This window comes from Protomyctophum bolini, assembly GCF_963924005.1.
Source record: "Protomyctophum bolini genome assembly, chromosome: 11".
Classification (NCBI taxonomy): domain Eukaryota; kingdom Metazoa; phylum Chordata; class Actinopteri; order Myctophiformes; family Myctophidae; genus Protomyctophum; species Protomyctophum bolini.
The window spans coordinates 33,508,091-33,532,693 of NC_137872.1; the positions used below are offsets into that span (position 1 = coordinate 33,508,091).

General features: G+C 46.2%; 1 protein-coding gene across 1 annotated transcript in view; it reads left to right on the top strand.

The window, feature by feature from the left end:
* nfixb (nuclear factor I/Xb) overlaps positions 1-22,638 on the top strand; it is a 160,780-nt gene extending 138,142 nt beyond the window's left edge. The window contains 5 exon segments of the mRNA XM_080777063.1: positions 4,314-4,445; positions 8,586-8,761; positions 10,971-11,118; positions 13,276-13,367; positions 16,335-22,638. Coding sequence (XP_080633189.1) covers positions 4,314-4,445; positions 8,586-8,761; positions 10,971-11,118; positions 13,276-13,367; positions 16,335-16,349 — 563 coding nt within the window. The 3' untranslated portion in view covers positions 16,350-22,638.
* The last annotated feature ends 1,965 nt before the right edge of the window (positions 22,639-24,603 follow it).

Consider the following 24,603-nt stretch of genomic DNA (forward strand, 5'->3'; position numbering starts at 1 on the left):
CGCCTGTGTGTGTGTGTGTGTGTGTGTGTGTGTGTGTGTGTGTGTGTGTGTGTGTGTGTGTGTGTGTGTGTGTGCGTGCCCGCGTGCGTGTGTGTGAGTGTGTCTATCCTATTATGTTTTATCATTAATGTCACCCTTTGCACACAGAACTGATCTCCCTCCTCACATCCCACGTACATTTGGTATCACACACTGTGCCTGAGCTGAACATAAGTGCCCACGCCCACCTGTTTCTATACTTGTATCAATACCCACACATGCCCAGCTGCGCCGATGCAGCCCGAGAGCATTGTGGGTAAAATAGTGATTAAAACTGCTTCCCAGTATGAGATTTAAAGTTTTTTTTATTTTTTTATTTTTCGGTTTTCTTTTTCAAAAAGCTGCCCCGTTAGACTTTATATGCCGCAGCTTGTAAAATCTATTTCCACATCACTCCCTGGGCCGCACTGAAATTATCCTCGCCTCTATTCGTGCGTGTTTGTTTTATATGTGTGAATATTGTGTCGTATGGAAGTTTACAAGGGCCCTTTTTTGCTCGCCAGGGTTGTTTTCCCCAGTATATTTATGTAGTAGAATCTGAAGAAAACACAACGCGCGCTCAGGGTGTTCCAGGATGAAGTCAGTGGAGTGGACGCATGAAGAGGCACCTTTTTTTCTATACAAACCGTGAAATCCTCACTTTTAGTTTATCCATTTCTAACCCCCGAGAGACTAGTGTACTACACATGTAACCAAACGTACCCTTACGGGGGTTCATTTGGATACATTGTACACTCTCGTAGTGTATATACACTCAGTTTTCAACCCTTTTCATTTAGTTGTCTCCACCAGGCCGAAGGCATGGGGAGAGAGTATGTTTTGCACTCCGTCCGTGTGTGTGTCCGTCCTTCAGTCCGTCCGTTATCAGCTAATCTCCGGCACCGTTGGCCCGATCCATGCCCCAAATATTCCTCAACGGCCTGTTATAGCGCCACCATGAGGCCGATTTAGGCAAAACACATTTCCTCACATGATTGGTCCGTTTCGAACAAAATGCCACAAATCACAAACACAGTGTCCAATTTCCATGAAATTATACACGCACATTTCCACTAGGCCGAGGATGACATGCCACTATTTTTTCCCAAATCAGCCTCACGGTGGCGCTATAACAGGCCAATTCCTGTTTTTACCTATAACTGCATCGATCTGTATACAACTTATGTATGCGCACTCCCTAGAGGTCATTGAAAAACATTTTCCCTGCATCCCTCCACATCTGCCGGTTATAGCGCCACCATGAGGCCGATTTCTGCAAGACACATTGTTTATGGTATAGTCGCACAGATTTCATCCAAATCTCACGCCAATCGGTACACATGATCTCTGTAGTCATGTGATCAAGACGAGCCTGTTGGACTTCTCTGATTAGCTAAGATTGCCTTCCAAAGTTTTCAGGAGTAATAGCCCGTTTTCTACAAAATGCTGCACATGTCCTATATGCTCATCCAGAATTCTATCCTCAGAGTGAGTGATCTGGCTCTGCATTTCCTCAACAAAATCAAGAAAATTGTTGCAAGAAACAAACAAACAAAAAAAACATGTTTATATTACCCCTAAACATTTTGCCAAACATCACACACACACACTAGGAGTGTGTGTGTCATGAGATGTGCCCAGAAGGGCACGTTTTCTAGTTTATTCTGCATTTGAGCCACGGACGGACCACCATTTGATGACATTTAGCCTCTCAGCCTCTCTCATTTCCATGCTGTATTGATGTTGGCACCATGGGAGAGATAACAGGCAAATGATCAAAACAACAATTCCTCCGTATAGGGATTGTGCAATTATTTGACACTCTCGAGAGTTAAAGATCTATAGGGTCCATTTGGTTACCAACTCTCGCTATCATTTAGCTGCAGGGGACCACCTGGAACCCCCTCAAGGACCACTGCTCTCTACTGTATGACTGCTTTATACCAACCAAGCCTCAATATATTTATAATATAATCCACTCTACTGTATGACTGCTTCCCTCCCAACCAAGCCTCAGTATATTTATAATATAATCCACTCTACTGTATGACTGCTTCCCTCCCAACCAAGCCTCAATATATTTATAATATAATCCACTCTACTGTATGGCTGCTTCCCTCCCAACCAAGCCTCAGTATATTTATAATATAATCCACTGCAATATGGCTGCTTTATACCAACCAAACCTCAGTATATTTATAATATAATCCACTGCAATATGGCTGCTTTATACCAACCAAGCCTCAGTATATTTATAATATAATCCACTCTACTGTATGACTGCTTCCCTCCCAACCAAGCCTCAGTATATTTCAGCGTACATTATTCAACGTTCCACTTCCCCCTGTAGAGGTCAACTGCACCATTTGGCGTTGGTCCTCAAACCACCGAAACATTCTAAATTGTGCCTCTGGAATTACCATACATCAAAATAAATGGCCTCAGCGCCCGACCGCACCAGGCCTTGATCATAGGAGGGAGTCTCTTTTATCTGTAGCTCTCACACTGTTGGCCATGTTTCTGGTCCACTGGGTTGGAGCGGGCCCTGTACTTATACTGTAGGCTGCCTGTTTTTTTGTTATTTTTTTTTAACCAAAATGGAGGATATTTCATGCACTCCTGCAGCCTCGGCCGACATTTATAGACAGAGGAGGACACTTTAATATCTTTTTTCTGTGTGTGTGTGTGTGTGTGTGTGTGTGTGTGTGTGTGTGTGTGTGTGTGTGTGTGTGTGTGCGTGTGTGTGTGTGTGTGTGTGTGTGTAGGCTGTGCTGTCACCACACCTCAACCGCTTCTCTCTCCCTCTCCCCCACCCCTCTCTCTCTCTCTCTCTCTCTCTCTCTCTCTCTCTCTCTCTCTCTCTCTCTCTCTCTCTCTTTCTGCCATCCTGGCTTCATTGGCAGCGGGCCGCAAGCCTGCCACCCTGCCTGAACAGCTTGTGTGTGTGTGTGTGTGTGTGTGTGTGTGTGTGTGAGAGACTGTGTGTGCGCGTGTGTGTGCACGCACGCGCACGCGTGTGTGTTGCGGTGCGCATATGCGCTCGCACCTTACATCTGCGAGTCCAGCACATACTCTTTACGATATGAAATATATCTTAAGAGGCAATAACATAAAACACCTGACAGTCAGATATTCAGAAGGGCACTACATCAAAGGGTTCCATTGATATACGCGCTGGCATGCGGTGCTCCTCGCCAGCAGCCATATATATGTGGTTGCACAGCCTCACGCTGTCTCGCTCTGCGTCGGAGGAGCGCACCAGGCTGCCCTAGTTAACGAGGGCGGCCAAAAAAAAAAAAAAAAAACCCTTTCGCTCTAAATAGGCATCTTGACAACTAGTGCAACGTGTATGTATGCGCACAGTACAAAAAAACATTTAACTCGGAGAGCGTATACAAATGTATCGAAATAAATGTCTCGGATGCAAAGTCGAGCTGTAAAAAAATGTCGTTTTAAATGGCCGTTGGGGGGGGGGGGGGGGGTGGTTGACGACCTGCCGCTGTAGCAGCTGTGCCGCGGGGCAGCGCTGGCTCTGCTGAGATGGTTGGAAACGCGGCTCGGCGGCCGCGCTTGGATTCACTGTGGATTATTGGTCGTCCTGGCACTCATGTGAGCCCTGCCCGCATTGTGCCACTGTAAGAATATATAGGAAACGGGTCGAACGTTGCATCTGAGCGAAATGTGCCGCTCATATATACAAACAAATATATATATATTGATATATATATATATATATATATATTGTACCCATGCAGTGGTTATACTGTATAGCACACTGTGATGCCATTATCCCAGCTGTGCTCCTCTCCTCTCCCGACACTGAACCCCTCCTGTCTGCCGTCACCTCCCTTCACTCTGAACTCCCCTCGCTGCTTCAAAACAAACAGACCCACGCTCTGACCCCTGACCCCAGCCCCCTCCCACCCCCCCACCCCTCCTCCTCCTCCCCTCGGGTCTGACAGAGATGGTACAGTCCACTGACTGTACATGGACAGAGAGTAATGGATAGACTGATTGAGAGATCACCGTCTGTGTGTTAATATACAGTCAACTAATCAGTGAATCAATCAATCAATCAATCAATCAATCAATCAATCAATCAATCAATCAATCCATTGATTTCAAATCAAGCATAATCATAATAGAGCAGATTATTTACTTCTAAATTAAAAAAAACAACGTAAAGTCTGATAAGTATTATGATTTTCTAATAAGCCAGTTCGAGACAAAGCCAGCCATGTTTCATTAAAACCTCGTCTCTTGTTCTGCCATTCTGTTGATCCCCTCTTTGCCAGGACTCTCCTCGCCTGGCTCTCTTAAGAAGTCGGGGAAATTCGATTTCAGCGCCCTGTCCTCCTCCCAGACGAGGTCCCCCCGCATGGCGTTCACCCACCACCCACTGCCCATGCTGGCGGGAGTGCGACCAGGTGAGACCCCACCCAACCCAAACCCAACCCAGCCCCCTGTATACCAAAAAAGCCTCCCCTGATATAGCCACCACTCCCTCACACCCGTCCCCCTCCACCATTCCCTTATATATATACCGCCCCCCCCCGAAACCATCCTTCAAACCTCCCTCCGCAACTGTCCTCGGCTGGTGCAGAGGTGGGGAAACGGTGTCATGTCCGCCCAGACACAAAGACGGGTGTCCGTGAGATCTTTATACCTTCTTCTGCCTCGGCTTCTATACACACCTGTTCCGTCTGAATATAGGCTGCAGGGTGAGCTGTGGGTCTGTCGGGTGTGGTCCTTCCTTCATGAATCTTGTCTCTTATGGTGGGTTTTTCACGACCTTGACGGTACACGGCATACGTCTCTATTTCTCCCCCCCAGCTCCTCCTCTTGCTGTGCATTGTGGGAGAATGGACCGAGTGGACATTTCGGTGCTATATACTGTCTGGCCCTATCCAACCGATGTGTGTGTGTGTGTGTGTGTGTGTGTGTGTGTGTGTGTGTGTGTGTGTGTGTGTGTGTGTGTGTGTGTGTGTGTGTGTGTGTGTGTGTGTGTGTGTGTGTGTGTGTGTGTGTGTGTGTGTGTGTGTGTGTGTGTGTGTGTGTGCAAAGACGTTTTCTATAGGTGGAACAGTTGTTGCTGTCGTGTCTTTGTTTTGTTTTATTTTCAAAGACAACGTTCTTCCTTGGTACTTGTATGACTTTATTGTGATAATAATCTAATAAACATTTCTCCTGTGTTCCCTCTGTTTACTCAACCCTCCTACCCGCCTAAAAGTTGTGAAACTTAAAAAAAAAAAAAAAGTAACAATGTTGTACTTTTTTTCGACAGTATTTGACAGAATACTGAATGAATTTGACCTTATACCTGAAGTATACCTGAAAACACACCTTTCTGCCCACAGTTTGCTTGTTTGAGCCTATATGTATATGGTGTCAAATGCAAACACTAAAACATTGTACACAACCATATAGAAACTCAAACGTCGGGCCAAAGCAAGTCCTGCTATATGTCAGGATTCAAGTGTCAAGAATCACTGCGTCACCTTCCTTATACAAATAAAACTTGACTTCCGGCCGTCCAAAGTTTGGCAGCTCCAGGCTGAGATTGGACTGTGCGTGCGTGCGTGCGTGCGTGAGTGCGTGCGCGAGTGTCGCATGGCAGCCCCACCAAACCCCATGCAGGCCGACAAATCTCTAAACTCATGATAATATCACATATCAGCCTCCTGGCCGAAGGAAACTCTCCGCTCTGAAACCGGGCTCTGCAGCGAACTCCGTCGCCACAGCGGATAGATAGATAGATGCTCCCTTCTATTTTCGCCGGCTAAAAAAAAAAAAGCACATAATACGCCGAAGTATATACGCATTAACCTGCAGGGGAACGAGGCCCTGCGCTCGCTGGAGATGATTACGTCCGCGCGCTGCAGCTCCGCGGCGAGGCTATACATCAAAGGCCGTCGGAGCCAGCTGCGGCAGATGTGAGGCAACGAGGTTGACCGCCGTGTCATTAAACCCTCCTCCGCGGTTGTTGACGGAGACCCCATGCCTCATGGGAGGCAGCCGCAGCAACCCCTCATCTGTGCACGCACGCACACACACACACACACACACACACACACACGCACGCACACGCACACACGCACACGCACACACGTGCACAGACACACCTACACGTGCACACATGCATGCATGCACGCACACTCTTAACATACACATACACACAAAGAGCCCTACACTACTGTCAGGCTCTGCGGCTAGAGCTGTGATTTGTTTCTTCCTCAATACAAGCTCCCGCTGTGCGTGCGTGTGTGTGTGAGCGTGTGTGGCTACGTGCGCGTGCGTGCGTTGGGGGTGCCCGTGTGAAAGTGTTTACCACATCATTCGGCGTTGTTGTTGTTGTTGTTGTCTTGTGTGCACGGGGGGGGGGGGGGCTGTGTGGCTGCTGGGAGTGGCGGTTGTTATAGGCGGAGGTTTTGGTGCGTCTCAGCCACATGCACTGACAACCACCCACCCACCCCCCGGTGTACTGTGGGCAGGCTGGTAGCGGTGGGACCGCGGGGGGGGGGGGGGGGCTACCAGGTTCATAGGGAGTCCCCTGTGATCCCTCCACCACCACCACCACCACCCCCGTACCCTTATAAGAGCGCTTGGCCCTCACCCAGTCCTGTAATGGGATTAGCAGCGAGGAACTATGGGAGAAGGGACGGCTGTACTGGGTGAAGCTATAGGGAGAGAGAGAGAGAGAGAGAGAGAGAGAGAGAGAGAGAGAGAGAGAGAGAGAGGTGCTGCTGGGCATGGGGTGGGGTTGGACAGGGGGTGTGGTGGGGGGTGCATGGCCCTGTCTGGGGGTAACTTACTGGAGTTGGCACCCTCACACACTGACACACACACACACACACACACATGTACGCACCCACATACACATAACGCACAACGTGTATAAGATGGGAGCTCCAAAGAGTGTTGGCAGCCGAATGTGGGCAGCTGGGGGTCCCGAGTGGGGTGGGCTCCTATGATGGCGGTGGCAGTGGTGTGGGTATGGGTGGAGTAGGGTGGGTTGGGGTGGGGTGGGTGGGGGGAGAGCAGGGCAGAATGGTATAAGGAGAAGTCGGGAGAATAGGGCTTCACCCCTCTAATACAAATGAAGGAGATTTAGTAATGGATATATAGGTCTGACAGAGAGGGCTTTGTGTCCTGTGGTGCTGCGCCACAAACGGCTCCGCTCGCTCACACCTAGCAAACACCCACACACGCACACACACACAGTCACACACACACACACACACACACACACACACACACACACACACACACACACACACACACACACAGCTCCATATTCAGCTCCTTTACACGGTATGAAGTGAGATACTCTTTCTACTTCTCTTGTTAGAGCACAAAGGGTGAACTTTGTATAGAGTATAATGGTGATAAATTTCAATCCCCTCACCTATATCCTGTGTAAGTACACACGTGTGCACGCGCTCACGCACGCACATGCGCACACACACACGCTCACGCGATGCAAAACAGAAACGCAAGTCACACATACAGTGCAAATGTACCGATTAGTGCTGTAATAAAAAAAAAACAGCATGGCCGCCTGAATGCCAAAATGTTGCTGGCGCCAGTGGATCACACGGTGAAAACTAGCACACAGATGCACGGCTGCATTAAGACCTGCTAATTTATAAGACAACGGTCTCTTTGTGCTTCTCTCTCTTTTACAAGCTCCATGGATCTGATTTAGTTACAGCACTTTATATCTATTGGATTCGTATGTACGGCTTCCATATAGTATCCTCCGACCTACAGTGTGTGTGTGTGTGTGTGTGTGTGTGTGTGTGTGTGTGTGTGTGTGTGTGTGTGTGTGTGTGTGTGTGTGTGTGCGCGGCTGTGCGCGCGCATGCAGCCGCACACATGTGTTTGAGTGTGAATTGGTATGGATTTGAAATGTGAACATATAGTGGTCTCTCAGCGAGGGCTGATGTATGAATGCAATATGTGTGTAAGTCTGCCTTAAGCCATATATACTGTATATACCGTAGCCTCACACTGGAGTGATCATAAAAACTTTATGGCAAAATTCCTGTGATATACCTGTGAAACCAATCTTTTGGTTCCCTTAACGTTCATCCATTTTCATCCTGATTTTCACCATTATTGGCCCATGTTCACTGACACGCGGCGGCCATTTTGTTTTTGCGGGAGCGCGTCTCCAACTCTACGTGCGTCTCCCCCCCCCCCCCCCCCCCCCCCCCGCTCCCTTCCCTCCCGGCCCAAGTATGATGCGGGAGCAAAATGGCCGCTTGTGGTGAATATATAGTCAATTGTCATTCATGGTGCAACGACAACATGAAATGGAAACCTTTCTGTCAAACTGCTATATCATCATCTCCTCTTGATGTCTTTATCCCGTCATGGGAGACCTTGTGAAATGCTTTTGGCGTGACAACCCAACCTCCCTCCTTCCTTCCTTCCTCCACCTCTCTCTCTCTCTATTTCTTGTCGCCTGTACGTTCTTCTTTTAAGTCTTATACAATATCTCCTCTCACTCACATACTGTATAAAACCCGTGTCTCTTCCGTGTCTGTTTTGTTCCACCATTGCAGGGAGTCCCCGGGCCTCCGCCTCGGCTCTGCACTTCCCGTCTCCCTCCATCATCCAGCAGTCCAGCCCTTACTTCACCCACCCCACCATCCGCTACCACCACCACCCGGGTCAGGACCCCCTGAAGGAATTTGTGCAGTTTGTCTGTGCTGACGGCTCGGGGCAGGCCGGCGGACAGGTAAGGGCTCTCGATCGTCGCCGTCCAATATAAGCCCAATTTAAAATGGGTTTAACCCATTAGAAAACATTCACTTTGAAAGAATATATATTCAAAGATTTGTGCCACATTTTCACGATTTTTCAAAAATAGCAGACCTATATACAAGCTCGTATAGCGCACCACTCTAGCTATTTTTCAATAGCTAAATTATAACATAATGTTTAAAACACCAAAAGGGGTTCCCATGCCCAGAATGGAAAGGGATAGAATATTTGCCTTGCGTTTTATAATATGCTGCACTGCATTGGCCTCAATACACATGACGATCTCGAATTAGTGCTGCGTGATTCCTCCACGTGGACCAATAGTGCGGCAAATTCATAAAATAATTCGATTTTTGTATTGACTGGTAATCGATAACAAAGCGAAATTGAAGGTGCTGTAAGTGATTCTTTTTTTTTCTTTTTGGTTATTTGTTCAAATAGGTGATAAATTGCTTTATATTCCCACATTCATCATTGTATAGAGTTGTGGTTTAGTAATACGGGTATTATTCACGTCTCTCCAGCTCTTTAGTAAACAGAAAATACATTTTCAGGTCATGATACTAATTTAATTAATTTCATAATAACAATTTCATCCAATCAGGAGAGCAAAACTCATACAGGACAAAAAAAGTGAAGCTGGAACTGGAAGTGAGAAACACATTTTGAATTGGAACATAAGCTAATACATTATCTTCGACGCAGACCAAAGGGTGGACCACAGTTAACTGAACAAACTTACACTTTCAGGATATACTGTATACAGCTTCCACTTTTTTAAAGATACAGTTTTTTGTTTTAACCAACGCACGTCTCTTACAGCGCCTTTGAAGAATATCTGTGGAAAAGCACGTTTGAGAACAGGCTGTAATGATGCCGCTCATCTCTACAAATCTGAATTAGTTTTCCAAACATATACCAGCATATACAGTGCATTGCATGGCACTGCAATACAGAACAACCATCGACCCAGAATCTTATTACGTTCACATCCTCGTAAATACAAACAAAGCTTATTCCAGCTTCAAATATTCCAGCTTATGTGGTGTACAAAATAAATACACCACATGAGGCTATTCCGTTGGTTCAAATACTCTACACCACATAAGGCTATTCCGTTGGTTTAAACTCTACACCACATAAGGCTATTCCGTTGGTTCAAATACTCTACACCACATACTGTAAGGCTATTCCGTTGGTTCAAATACTCTACACCACATGAGGCTATTCCGTTGGTTCAAATACTCTACACCACATAAGGCTATTCCGTTGGTTCAAATACTCTACACCGCATAAGGCTATTCCGTTGGTTCAAATACTCTACACCACATAAGGCTATTCCGTTGGTTCAAATACTCTACACCACATAAGGCTATTCCGTTGGTTCAAATACTCTACACCACATAAGGCTATTCCGTTGGTTCAAATACTATACACCACATAAGGCTATTCCGTTGGTTTACAGATCTTTGTACTGTCTTGTCTTTGTCATTCTGCTGTCTACTCTTTCAGACCCAGAGACCCCCCTCCCCCCCTTCTTTATTTTTTTCCTTTTGCTCCGCCCACCCCCTCAGATATTACAACCATCACAGCACAGTCACAGTACTACATTTCAGTCCAGCATACATGTTCTGTGTCGTGGTGTGGTTGTTGTTGTTGTGCATTGTGTCTTCATTGATTAGTTGTTGTTGTTGCTATATGACTTTTTGGTTTGGTTGTTTGGTTGCCGGTGGTGTCGCTGTCGTTGTCATTGTGTAGAAGAGTATTTTCACCATGGTTTTTGATTTGTTTGCCATGTTATGGACGAACCCCAACCAATTACTCGCTCACTCCCCTCTCCTCACCCCCTCCTATACCACCACCACCACCACGGTCCCCACCCCCCCCCCTCCGTTTTAGCCATATCGACCACCTGTAGTGATTGTTATTTATTCTTTCACACCTCCATAAATGCTGCAGACATCATTCCTTTGGTTGTTTTCTTCCACCACCACCACCACCACTCCTCTCCTCCTTCCACCATCGCCACCACTCCCCCTTCGCCCCATATGGATATTCTTGTTATTTTTTGGGGGGGACACCGGCCCCTCCCCATAGCCGTGTGTCCTTTCTCATTCCGTGTCCCGTGCCGGACTATCACAACATGTCCACCCTCCTCCTGACCCTGTTTGTGTTGTCCGCAGCCAAACGGGAGTGGCCAGAGCAAAATGCCGGGCTCCTTCTTGCTGCCTCCACCTCCCCCAGTGGCCCGCCCAGTGCCCCTCCCCATGCCCGACTCTAAACCCAGCAGCACGCCCCCCGACGGCGGACTCAGCTCGCCCGCATCTCCGTGTAAGTGACCCCCCCCGTCCCCCCCCACCGCCCGCCCGCCCGCCCGCTGAGACCGCAGTTATAGAACCAAACGTCCAAAAAGAAGTCTAGCCCCTCTCCAGATATAGACCCCCCCCCCCCCCCCCCACCCCCCCGCCATGTGTTCCTCCGGCCTCGTCGTGTCATTGTTCGTCGTATAGCCGTCTTCGCCGACCCTCAGAATGCCCCCGAAGCCATTTACTAGAACTCTCTCTGGAACTCATATACATGTATACAGTAATACACTAACACAACCAGGGGATGTTGTCCCTCGGCGTGGACTTTCTGTGGAACTCCTCAGGGTTTTGTATTAAGGCCCACTGACTTGTCTCCCTCAGTGGTTGTCGGGCTATATGTTCCAGCCCCTGCAGTGACTCTGCATTCCCTATAGTGTTGTTGACGCCACATTATCACCCCGGTTATAGAACCTTCTAGACTCGCCCGCAGCCTCTCCGCGAGAGACGTTTTGAGTTATAGGGAAGAGTATATGATCGGTGCTTATCTCCTGTTTTACGAAGGGCACAAACTTGGGGCATGTTTTCTTTTTTTACGCGAACCCCTAGATGAAGATAACGTCCACATTCTCTATTTTCTTTGGGTTTTTAGTTAATATAGGCCCAGATGCTGGTGGTTGTTATTGTTATCTTGGTGTTTGTTATAGTTAGGGTACAGTCGTACAGTAGCTGGTGTGTGTCTTCTCTATAGGCTGAAAGGACTGCGTCACACACCGTCAATCCTCACAGCTGTTTCTCACCTACTAACGTATAACGTACCATAGGAGGGGCACTGGACGGAGCACTTTATACTGTTTTTTCTTTTGTTCTTTATAGCTTTACCTGCGTTTTTAGTGTCGAAACTATCTTTTCCTTTCTACCCCCAGTCAGTGTCTCTAAGTCTTTACGTGTCTTATCTATGTCACTGATTCTCCCAAAACCACAGAGGTATGCTGTACTGTTACTGTATATACAGTATACGTCCTTTCCACTAACCATCACTTAAAAAAGAATCTTACTTTTCCCCTCTCTTCCCATCTCTCTCTACCCCCCCCTCCCCCAACACGCACACGCACGCACACGCACACACACACACGCACACACACGGCGTCGACACATCTGCACACTATTAACAGCAGAATCTGTGCCATGTTTGTCGGGGTGCTTCTGACTGCCTTAACCCATTTTGACCTGAGATCAGATTCCGAAAATGTCGATTTCTTCAAAAAATTGCAGACCTACAAGCTCTATGAGCTTGTAGATCTGCTATTTCTCAACAGCTAAAAGCATAACATAATGCTAACACACCCAAAAGGGGTTCCCGGCCAGAATGGGTTAATGCAAGGGGTCCACGGGGGAGCCGAGATTGCCCTAAATTTGTCACAGACTTTGATGCCAGTGGGGTTTTAAAAAACATCCCTGATTGATGGCGTCAGTGTGAGAGAGTTCTGAATGATGTGTCCAATCAATTTCCACTGAGTTTAGCTATAGCGAGGTTTAGGCCTTGGCACCGAAAACGGATATCTATCTTTACACAAAGCCCATTTGGGAACGCACTTCCATGTGAACTCCATGGCCTTTAAAAAAGAGGCTTCCAAAGAAATGTTCTGACTTAATGCACATATAGCCACATAGTGTGTCTCCTTTCACCAGATTCTGTGTGCATGTGTGTGCATGTGTGTGTGTGTGTGTGTGTGTGTGTGTGTGTGTGTGTGTGTGTGTGTGTGTGTGTGTGTGTGTGTGTGTGTGTGTGTGTGTGGACGAACATGTACATTTCTCAAATTGATATTTTTATTGTGCCCGCATTTGTGTGTGTGTGTGTGTGTGATTGCGGTGATTGGTGGCTGTCTCTCGCTAACTGTGCGTCTCTCTCTCTCTCTGTGTTTCTGTAGCATACTAACTGTGTGTCTCTCTCTCTCTCTGTGTTTCTGTAGCATACTAACTGAGTGTCTCTCTCTCTCTCTCTCTGTGTTTCTGTAGCATACTAACTGTGTGTCTCTCTCTCTCTCTGTGTTTCTGTAGCATACTAACTGAGTGTCTCTCTCTCTCTCTGTGTTTCTGTAGCATACTGACTGAGTGTCTCTCTCTCTCTCTGTGTTTCTGTAGCATACTAACTGAGTGTCTCTCTCTCTCTGTGTTTCTGTAGCATACTCCACGCCAGGCGCCACAGCTGCCAACAGGTTTGTCGGCATCGGATCACGGGACAACAACTTTCTGAGCATCCCGCAGCAGACACAGGTATACTGTAATAACTGTATAGGGGTATGAACCGTGCTCACGACGGTACACTGCATTGTTGTGTGTGCGTGCGTGCGTGCGTGCGTGCGTGCGTGCGTGCATGCATGCCTGCATGCCTGCATGCCTGCGTGCGTGCGTGCGTGCGTGCGTGCGTGCGTGTGCGTGTGTGTGTGTGTGAACGTGAGAGCAAGAGTGTATGTGTGCAGAGGAAACTTGTCTGTTTTCATTGTGATTATCGGCCAAACTCAGGAAACTTACTTAGGTGGATGGACGAGTGCCAACATATTTCTATATTCCCCTACTCCCTGAAACCTGCTGCTGTTTCTCTCTACCTCCACACACACACACACACACACTCACTCCGTCCCGCGGTGCACCATGAATGTGTGCATTTGTATATGCGTGTATATTCTAGCGTGTGTACGTGTGGTTTACCATATGTGCTCAACTGCCCTCTCCCTGTTTATTTGGCACATATGGAGCCCCTCCCCTCCCCCCCCTCAGGCAGCAGGCCTTGCTGCCTCTCCCTCTGTCTCTGCCTCTCTCTCTCTCTCGTTCTCTCTCTCTCTCCCTCGCTATATACCGATCTCTTCCATTCCTCTGAAATCCCTCTCGTTTAGACTCACTCTTTCCCTCGCTCTTGCCAGCTCTGCTGCACTAGTTGCTTTATTTTGTCTTTCCCTCCCTTGACCTCTGCTCGCTCTCACTTGCTTTTCTCTCTCTCTCTCTCTCTCTCTCTCTCTCTCTCTCTCTCTCTCTCTCTCTCTCACTTTCACTCGCTCCTCTTCCTTCTCCTCACCACACTGCGTCTCGTTCATATGCCTCCTCCATTACCCACTGCACTTTTCTCATTAGTGTCCAACCACACCCGGCTGGAACCAGCTCCGCTCCGCTCTGCTCCACTATGGTCCTCGACACATGGAAACCATCTGAAACTGTTCCCTCCCTCCCTCCCTCCCTCGCTCCCTCCCTCGCTCCCTCCCTCCTGCATTTCTCTGCCCTCTGCTCTTGACTGTGCCTGTTCTCCCTTTCCCTCTCCTCGTTCCCTCTCTTTGCTTCCTCTCCACTCTCCTGCACCTCTCCTCTCCTCTCCCCTCCCTCTTTTTCGCCCAGACTTCTCGACTTCTTGTTGTTTCCACCGATACGTTTTTTTTTCAGCTCACTTTGGAACTAAACCTTCTCCTCCTCGGACGCTCAGAGTCACTATAGCTCCTTTCTCTTCTCTCTTAGGTTCACTACAGTTTGTCGTATATACGCAACGCTCACTCTAGTTTGAACCCAGCTCCCTCCCATATCTTTTTCAACACACAGTACTGTAGTAGGAGAACATTTTGGATTAAGTTTCAGTCAGTTCCTTAATTCAACATCCCCCCCCCCCCCCCCCCCCCCTGTTTGCGTTGGTAATAAAGCTCCCTAATACTCAATGCTCTACTTCAGAGGATGGTGATGTCTGCATGCGGCATGGTTTCACTTTACGGGACACGGAGAAAGAAATAACAAACACACACACGTAGAGGACGTCGCATCAATTGGTTGCATGTGTCTCTCCGTGAATAAATGCCTCCACCAAAACATTAATAATTGATTAAGCCCTTCGTTGTTTGTCGTGTTGAGACTGCAGAGGGGCATGGTGGGTTGAACGGCTTCTCCTCCAGCTCAGCCTTCAACTAGTGGGCTCCATGTGCCCTCTAGTGGCGGAGGGTACACTCTGCAGCCAGGTGGAGGAAAGGGGGGTGGGGGCTATAACGGAACAACAGAGCAGAGAGAGAGGGAAGGAGAGAACCAGAAGGAAGGAGAGCGACAGGGTTTCGGCCCCTGGAGAAGTCACGTCCTGGCTGTCTCGTTACCCCCGGCAACCAGACATGATGTCATAGCCAGTTGATCTCGAATTGGAGAAGGGGGCTGCTCGGAGGGACGGGGGGGGGGGGGACGGGGGGACGCGGCGTGGGGGGGCAGGAAAGAAAAGAGGGTGGTCACTCTCTACTGCCAAGGATTTAGTGGGAGTGTTAGTGGGAGATAGATGGATCGTATGTGTGTCTGCAAGAGCCTACAGAGAGAGAGAGAGAGAGAGAGAGAGACAGAATGAGCGAGGGGGATAGAGACAGAAAGAGAAGGGGTGGAGGGGGTGGGGTTTGGGGGGGGGGGGGGGGGGTAACTGAGAAGGCAAAAGTTACTAAGCCCAGGGGCTGCTGGGACGGTGCCCAGGAGAGCTATGGGGAGAGCGGGTTGGCTGAGGAGGGCAGGAGGCAAAAGGGGAGGAGGGTATTGGTGCGACCTGTTAGAGTCAAACACAACAAAAGCCTGCCTCCCTGGAGGCCCGGGGTAGTTTCCAAGGCTTGACTTCCAGAATGTTGGCCCATTAGCCGACGGTGCCAAAATCCTGCCGGCGAGGCGAGGCGAGGCGAGGCGAGGCGGCCAACAGCAAACGACATCGACCCACTTCTGTTGTCTGCTCACGCTGGGCTGGAGAAGCCCAGTCTGAAGACAGTCTGCTATCCCCCCCGCTGGTGCCTGGCCATGAGTAGGCATTAGCTGCCTTGGCCAAATTAAAGACGTACTGTATACACACAACCACAAATACTGACAGAACGAATTGTAATGGCTGTGGACAGTAGCCCTGCACATGCAGACTGTCTTATTTCTGTACTGCAGCTGGGGGGACTGTTTGTATACCCGACCTCTAGTGGTCAAATATAGGACACCAGTGAACGCCCCGATGCTCCTTATTGTCTTCCTGAAAACATCCGTGTTCTAAATTCTCCTCCTAAAAAAAGTCTTAATTACAGCTACATTTAACGTCTTCAGTTCCGTCTCAGAGGTCTTGAGACCTATAGTCTTGTACCGTGTCCTCTCCCATTTCCCATTCATGTTTATTTTACACGTGAATTGTGGTATTCAAATGTCTTACATCTAATTTGAAAATACTAACCTTGTGCCTTCCCCCCTTTTCCATTTCTTCTCTTCCAGTCTTGGTTCCTCTGACAAGACCTGTGTCATGCGAACCAGCAACTAGAATTCTTTCTTTACAATCGGGAATAGAAACATGGTAAAAAAAAAAAAAAACAAGAACCACCCCGCAGGATAATTGTGCCCTCCAAACGACCCACCGACTGGCCCCCTTCACACAACATGTCTCTCCTATAAGGAAAAACACATAGCAGAGCGACGGAACCAGGAAATCACAGCAGCATGACGCTTTTTTTTTAGAGGAACTCTGGACCCATTTGCCCCGTCAGAGGGGAAAACCCCCGTGTTATAAAGGATAGATGGATGGACGGATGGACGGTAGGATGGCTAGAAATAGAAAAAAGGGTCGGAGGACGAGCAGCAGGCATCTCTCCCAGAAACCAACCGGAACCGGCAGCGACACGGCAGCGACACAACCCAGAGGAACCTGAGAGGGACGAAGAGGAAATGGTCATCTCCTTCTATACTCCCTTCTGTTGCGTTTCGCCAACGAAAGGCAAAGCAAACAGACCAGCTATAACCCGGCGTGGCGACAGTATCAGGTCTCCGGCATTATGCACTCACCCATACACACACATGGTCAAACTGCTTCAACACGGCAGGCGCACATTTTTTAGGAATTCGAAGGGATACTGTGTTAAAGCCACAGCAAAGCCTGACCAACAATCAAACCGCAATCCAATCAAATGAAAACGGACGCCCATTCGGTCTCCAATGGAAGCTGCAGTCCCATGCTACTGGTGATGTCTGTCATCATTACCCAAAAAACGGGATGCAGACACACTGTCATTTTGACCAATGTTCCTCTCCTTCTGAATGACTCTATAAAGCCCCCTCCCCCCTTTACTACTAACCACACAGAGACCATGCCAAAACATATCTTGATAAAAAGGTTGCACTACAAGCTGAATCAATTAACACTAATCTTACGATGTGCACTATTTACCTACAAGGCATGGGAGGTAAACAAAAAAAAAAGAAAAGAAACAGGCTTGCCTATTATTAGTTTTAAAGAGTAAAAACCTATTATGGTATATGAGAAGCCTTTACATGTCCTCAGCCCCACATTTCAGTTCAGTTTAACGACTCGTACAGTAAGGCCTCCACTCGCTGTTCCATTTGCCCACATACAACAAGCACTCAAATGCAGGAAATCCAAAAAATAACGTCTATCGGTGCCATGACCACAGCAAGCATATCCTATTTCAGTCCATTATGGTTAACGCTCAAATGGACGCATGCCTGCCTGCACACACACACACACACACACACACACACACACACACACACACACGCATACGCATACGCACACAAACACACACACACGCACACACACACACAAAGTGCAGCAAACTAGATACATTCATTCTCATTCTGATTGACAACCATTACAACAATAGACGGCATCCAGCAATTCCTCCAATGCCCCCCTTTTATAATGTAGATTAATGATTTTATTTACTCTTGTGTCTTGAATTTGTTCCTTTTGAATTTGTACTATTTTATAATTGTTTTGTATTTGAATGACAGCACCTTATGGAGAAACACAAAGCAGTCAGAAGTGGGATTGTTAAAGCGGTGCAGACAGGGTGTGTCAAATCGTATTTGCAAATAGTTTTTATGCTTTGTTTTAACCTTATGTCATTATAGTGCTGAATGATGCAGTTGAAGCACATCCATCTATTACTCCAAGCAGGTCGAAACAAAGGCAGGAGAATCATTCGTAGCTACCATTTGACTTGAGGTTTGGTGGGTGGGTGGTTGGGCGAGGGTGGTGTCGGCTGGTTGGCGGATTCCGGTGGGGGGGGGGAATGTTTGTGACAAAGAAAGTGACTGCCCTTTGAGGTAAGGTTGCTGTAGACGAGAACCCGCAGAAAGAGATGCTCTTTTCTTTTCGATCTCGTTGAAAGTTTACCCTGTTGTTTACACTCCCAGACGGCCCCTGCTCAGAGCAGAGCGAGTCATGCTGCGGAGCAAAATGAATATGTGACATATCTGTCTGTCCAACGGTCAGTCCAAGGGTAGGAGGACCCTTAGGCCAGCGATAGGATGGGTCAGAACCCATGGTGGCCATTTTTAGGTGTTGGACTGGACAGGATCCAGAATGAGGTTGACGGTTGCTGTGGTAACCGCTAACTCCGCTCTCCGTCCCCTCCTGCTCCTCACCGGCCACTAGCTATCGTGAGTAAAAATGTGTGTAATAATTCCTTTAGAATTTGCCCTTATTGATCAAAACTGCACTTGAGAGGTCATGCCCGCCAAGCTTATTGTTTTTATAGAGTAACCACCACTTTGTTAGTTATCAGTTCACCGCCTTTTCACCATCTACAGATGAATCACTGGGATGGACACACGTTTATAGTGGAAAACAACTTCTGAGACACACAAAGCAATCATCAGACATTGTTATAGCAGCAACTCATGTGTCCAGCATGCAAATATATTATACACAGCCCCGGGCAAGATTGAATTTATTTTAAAGGGAAGTCTTAAATATAGACAATCTGAGGAGGCCTTTATGCTTTTTAAATCGTCATGTATAATTAAAACCCCACACAGCATTATCCCATTTCTTTCAAAACAGTTTGATTAAAAAAAAAAAAAAAAAAAAGGAACAGTCAGATTCAATGCAATTCAATTCAGATCACCCCCACACACCCCAACCTCACAAAATAACTGGACTGCCTTGGCCACGTTCTTCACTGCAGGGAAATGAGCGGCCGAGTGTCGGCAAACCATCTCATCAGCTTCATATATAGAGAACTAGCAGTGCTGCGTGAGATTTACGATGGCTTACGGTGATTTCGTTTCTAATCTATGGAAGTGCCTCTGTATTCCCATTATGCAATTTGTCAAACATGAATTCAGGTTCTTTTTTTCTCACATAATAAGCTATAGTTAATGGTGAAATCTTATGTCGGGGAGAGGAAAAAACCATGACAGCTCACTAGATAATTGCAAGCGTCTTTATATGATACACACATATATATTTATAGATATATACATTTTTTTTTATTTGCAAGATAAGCTCTGTGGCAGTCTAGTTATTTTCTGAAGCATTGGCGTACGTAGGATGCATCTAAGCAAACAAACAGAAATACCCTGCAGATTTTGAGCTTAAGTACCAGTCCCCCAAAAAACCCTCACTTGCATCAACTAGCAAAAGTAAATACAAAAATAAAAGTCCACGGCAAATACAAACAATAGATACTTAGATAAAAACAGTACGTGATAATGTTAGTTGAGGATTTAAAACAGAAGAAAACATTAGATTTTTGGTTTTTTGTTCTTGTGTTTGATGGGAAGTATTGTTTATTGAAACTAAATGATGTATGTTGATTGAGCCACGTGCAATGCCTTGGGTAGAGGAATTGTGTTTGTCTGTTAGAGATTGTTTGAGGGTGTTGAGAGAAAAGAGAGGGTTTAAACCCTCTGTTGTTTTTGTTTTAAGTCCTCGTGCTCTGGGACTCTAAATACAAGGGCGGAGAGAAAAAAAATCCCAGTCTTTGTAAGTTTGGGGAAATTGTTTTTAATTTCCTGTTTGTTTGTTTTTTGTTTTTTTCCTTTATTGCTTTCTTTCTTTTCTTTTTTTTTAAAAGAAAGAATATTCATTTGTAATGATTTGTTTTCAAAATGTGGGAGGGCTGAAGGAACAATTTTGCAAAACGTAAAATATATATCACTATGAAAACTGGTGCTTTCTACAAAAAATAAAGTACATTCAAACTCTATTATACATAAATAATAAACAAAATTAAGTGTTATCATAAAGCAAATTTTTAGGAAAACATGCATTATTCTATTTTCTCTTTTTGTATTTACCAAGGGGGGAGGGGTTCATAGTATGAAAATGTTGTTGTGACAAAAGGCATTTTTCTTCAACCTTTACCCCTTAGCAGAGGAAGACTCAGTTAAGAAACATGAAGCCAATTTCCCAGAGCAGCAGAATATAGTGTTAGAATTGGCACTGGCCAACCCTTGTTGTAGAGTCAAATGTACAATGTGTCCACACTATCTCACATCCAAGCATTGTTGGGTACATCCAAACAGTAGTAATCATATTTCTGGACACAATCTACCCCAATTAATCACACGTGAATTTCCCTTTTTCTTTTATTATCTTTTCTTTTTCAAGTGTTGACCCGACCAAGAACTTTGTGTTTGTTTGGTGAGATGGGAGGCGTATTGTGAAATGACGGATTTGTCATGGTAGATGTAGTTGACTATAGTAGACTCCTGTCTCGAAAACCCAAACTGTGAGAGGGAATATGTGACCTCTGTGACCTCTGGTGCAAAGAGGATGCTGTGTTCAATTCAATAACAAATCAATGAACCCTCCCCCCCTCCCTCCCCCCATCCAACCCCTTCCTCCACCCCTCGCTCCCACTGTATATGATTCTAAATATTTGTTTGGTGATGTAGTGTTATAGACTCAGAGCATCTTAAAGGTTGTCCCTAAAAAGTGCCTTTTGTTCACTGATTCCATCTTGTAATCCTGAGTGCCCGTCTAAAAAAAAAAGGACAAAAAGAGTCCCCTCCTTCATACTTCTTCTATATCCTCTCCTTCGTTTCTCTTCTTCTATGAGCTTTTCAAAGCAAGTATACATAGTACTAAAGGAATTTGGTGTGATTTAGTTCCTCCTTTTATTGTTGAATAATTAAGAAAAGCGGAGAAAAAAAAACTTAAAAAAAAACACAAAAGAAAAAAATATTTTCTGTCTTGCTTCTCTTTCCTCTGTACCTTCTTGTCTTCTGTCTCTTGGACACTGGAGTAGTCTGTAGCCGCGTAACCCCCCCAAACCCCCCAACGCTCCAAACCCCCATGCTCCCCTTCACCTTTATCCCTTTTTCTGAACGGAGGGGGTAAAAAAAAAAAAAAGTACGCAAAAACCTTTTTTTTTTTTTTTTTTTTTTTTTTGTCTGAGCAGAATGCAGTTAGCTCACATGTTATCCTTGTCTGTACGCTTCACATTGTATTACCATTACCCATCTCTTCAACTTCTCCATTCAACAGCTAATGTAAGTGAACAAGTTGCACCGCTGGGCTCTGGGCTCTGTACTGAGGGACAGGGGGCTGTCCGAGAGCAAAGGAAGTGTTGTCCCCGGGAGCATAATGTCAGTGACAAATCAATCATCCAGTAGGGTAGGATCAGGGGGTGAAGCACTCGCGAACGTCCCTTTTTGACTGGGCAAGGGGAGATGGCCAGCAGGGCTGCTAGAATAGGCAAGTTTGTTTGTAATTCTTGTTTTTATCTATTTATTTTTTTATAATTGAATTTGGATTTGCTTTTGCCTCTTTTGTTTTCCTTTTTTTTTTTTTCCTTTTTTATTGCATCGATACCTTCAATTATGCACCTTTCTAGTGGTTGAATGAGACCAGGTATTTTTTTTTAATGGGGAAAATGTACCTGAAATGACTCTAAGCACCTTATAAACGGATTGGTTCCAGAGCAGGGAGACTGAAAGGCTCTTATTTAGTACAATCATAAAGAACCCATACATACACATAGCTTCACAATATTGTACCGTCTTACCATCATATTGAATTCACAAAGAATGAAAGATACATTGACCAAAGTGATATGGTTCCAAAAGCTGTCTAGCACACTGTCCACAATATGGGTGCGACTGAACATTATATGAGCACCTTGGTATTCCCACCAGCAGAGAATCAAGAGCAGACTTGATTACAGAGCCTATTCCTTATATCCTGCAAAAAAAACAAAAACAAAAAAAGAATGATAATATGCAACTTTTATTTTTTTCTTTATCAAGTGAGTGAAGCCAGCAGCAGTATTATCAATTTTAGCCTTGACAAGTGAAAGCACCACAGTCGAGAAGCCATAACAGAGACAAACAGGTTGCACAGAGCATGATGTGTGTGCTGCATTTAGGGAGGGAATACCACAAACCTCCCTGCGTGTTTCTGCACCACAGAAAGAGAGAGAGAGAGAGAGAGAGAGCAGAGCACAGTCTGATCCCGTGCCTGGCCATCCGTGTTTTTATTTTCCTTCGGGTTTGTTTGTTTTTAACACGTTTGTAGGGCGCTGGGCCGTATTTAGTGACGTGTAGACTGAGTCCCTGGCTTTCCACACCCCTCCCCTCCAGCCTGCCCCCCCCCAGAGCAAACCTAAGAGCGCCCCCTCTTGCTCCTCAGAATAGCATCCCTCCCTCAGAGTCACACCACCCAGAGCCCATGGTGAAATGCATGTGTTAATTACAGTTTCTTTTCCATAATAAGAAAAAGCAGTTTGAAAAGAGCAACACCTTTACTTGATTGAATAAAAGGATGTTCTTGACTGTACCCTGACTGTGTCTGTGTTGTTTATTATTTTGTGTGGTCTCATCATGGCAGAGAAACATTTGGTTGTCTTAGGACCACAGCCAAGACTGTATTTAACAAGATCCAGAAGGTTGGAAGACACTTGGAAGTTGGAACCATGTGGTTCAATGTCAAAAACCATTAAGAAAATGCCATGTGGGGGCACGGTGGAGTCAGTAGCGCTGTCGCCTCACAGCCAGAAGGTCCTGGGTTCGATTACTGCCAGGGACGCTGGATGCTGGGGGCTTGTTCTCTCTTCCGCGTCATCAGTGCCCATACCTGAGGTGGGGTTGGCGAAAGGGCCTTTCAGTGTGGAGTTTGCATGTTCCTATAGGGTACCCTCACAAAATAATCGGTTACTTGGTTACAATAAGCGTTATAGGGTCGTCCAATGTAAAAAAATCACACACGTGTGAACTGAGTGGTGCAATCCCTCCCCCCCCCTCTCTCTCTCTCTCTCTCTCTCTCTCTCTCTCTCTCTCATTACACAGCACTACCCGTCCCTCTGTTTCTGCCGCCCCCTACTGGTATAAATCAGTAACATACTCAGGCTCATGTGCACACACACACACACACACACAGGTAGGTACATGGACATTGCTGATTGTAGGAGTGGTTGCACCACTCAAAAAGAATATTAAGAAAATGCCATCTATTGTGCTTCCCTGTCATCGTACAGTGCTTTCTACGGTGCTTACTGTGCTCCCCTGTCATCTATGTTGCCTGCATGATCTATGGTGCCTCCCTGTCATCTAGTGCAGAATGCGGCTGCCAGACTCATTGCTGGGACTATAGGAGATCTGAACACATACAGTAACCCCGGACCTAGCTGCACTGCACTGGCTGCCATGCAGTAACCTTTTGAATTGATTTTAAGATTGTATTGTTAATTTATAATGACTTATAATGTCTAATTAGGCCGGGACCATGTTGTGTGATTTTGTGCGTACCGTATGTCACGTTGTAGCAAACCGGTGTGTCTGTGATTACAAACACATATCACACCTGATCACAAAGGATTCTGAGATTTGCATTCTTCGCCTTCTCATCCACAACTTCTTCTTTTTCTGCTTCTTCTTCTGCTTCTTTTTCTTCTTCTTCTTCTTCTTCTTCTACTTCACACCTTTACCCTCTAGCCTCCTCTCCCACTGTCAGCATCACCATCCTTATCTTCAGCTGCACCAACACTGTTCCACCTTCTCCAACACTTCCCTTAATTCAGCATGTTGCCCATATTACCCTCTTCCTCTGCTACTGCTCCATCCAAAGTCACTTCTCAAAAGGTTTGTTTGTTTGTCTGTAGCTATACTGTATGCTCTGGCCCATAGCTCTAAAATGCACTTTTTCACCGGAAGGATAACATTTTGTCTATGGGGATTTCTCTTGGCAATATCGGTAGAGGGCGCAGTGGAGTAAATAAAAGCATTTTTCTTCCGGTGAAAAATAAATCCCTTTCTGGTCAAAATGTGCATTTTATATGTGTGATGGGGGGCTCAGAGTGTGTCCACTAAGGAAAATAAGCTTTCTAATGACACAAGCCGCCTTTGTATGACACATAGCCTGGCACAGCCAGACTTCATCTGCCTGCACTGCATATTGCCCCTGGGCAGATTGCAGCACAGTGGTATATTAGTATTGCAACGCGAGGCTATATAGGCTAGACACATATATGACGTAAATTCAACTTTCATTGTCAATGGCATTCGAATGTTTGTTTTACCCACATTGACCCAAAAGGCAAGCATACATGCAGTTATTGAAGGATTTAATTACCGCACAGCGCAGACAGACCGATTTACAACTCAGTTTCACCAGGATCATTAAAATCATGATGTGATGGTCCTATTAGAATTGAACTTCAGAACATCCCACGCCTCCTCTATTTGAGTGACTACAGGTGGATGCTGGCAAAAAGCTGATTTGCTCAGACACATAAAAGACGTAAAT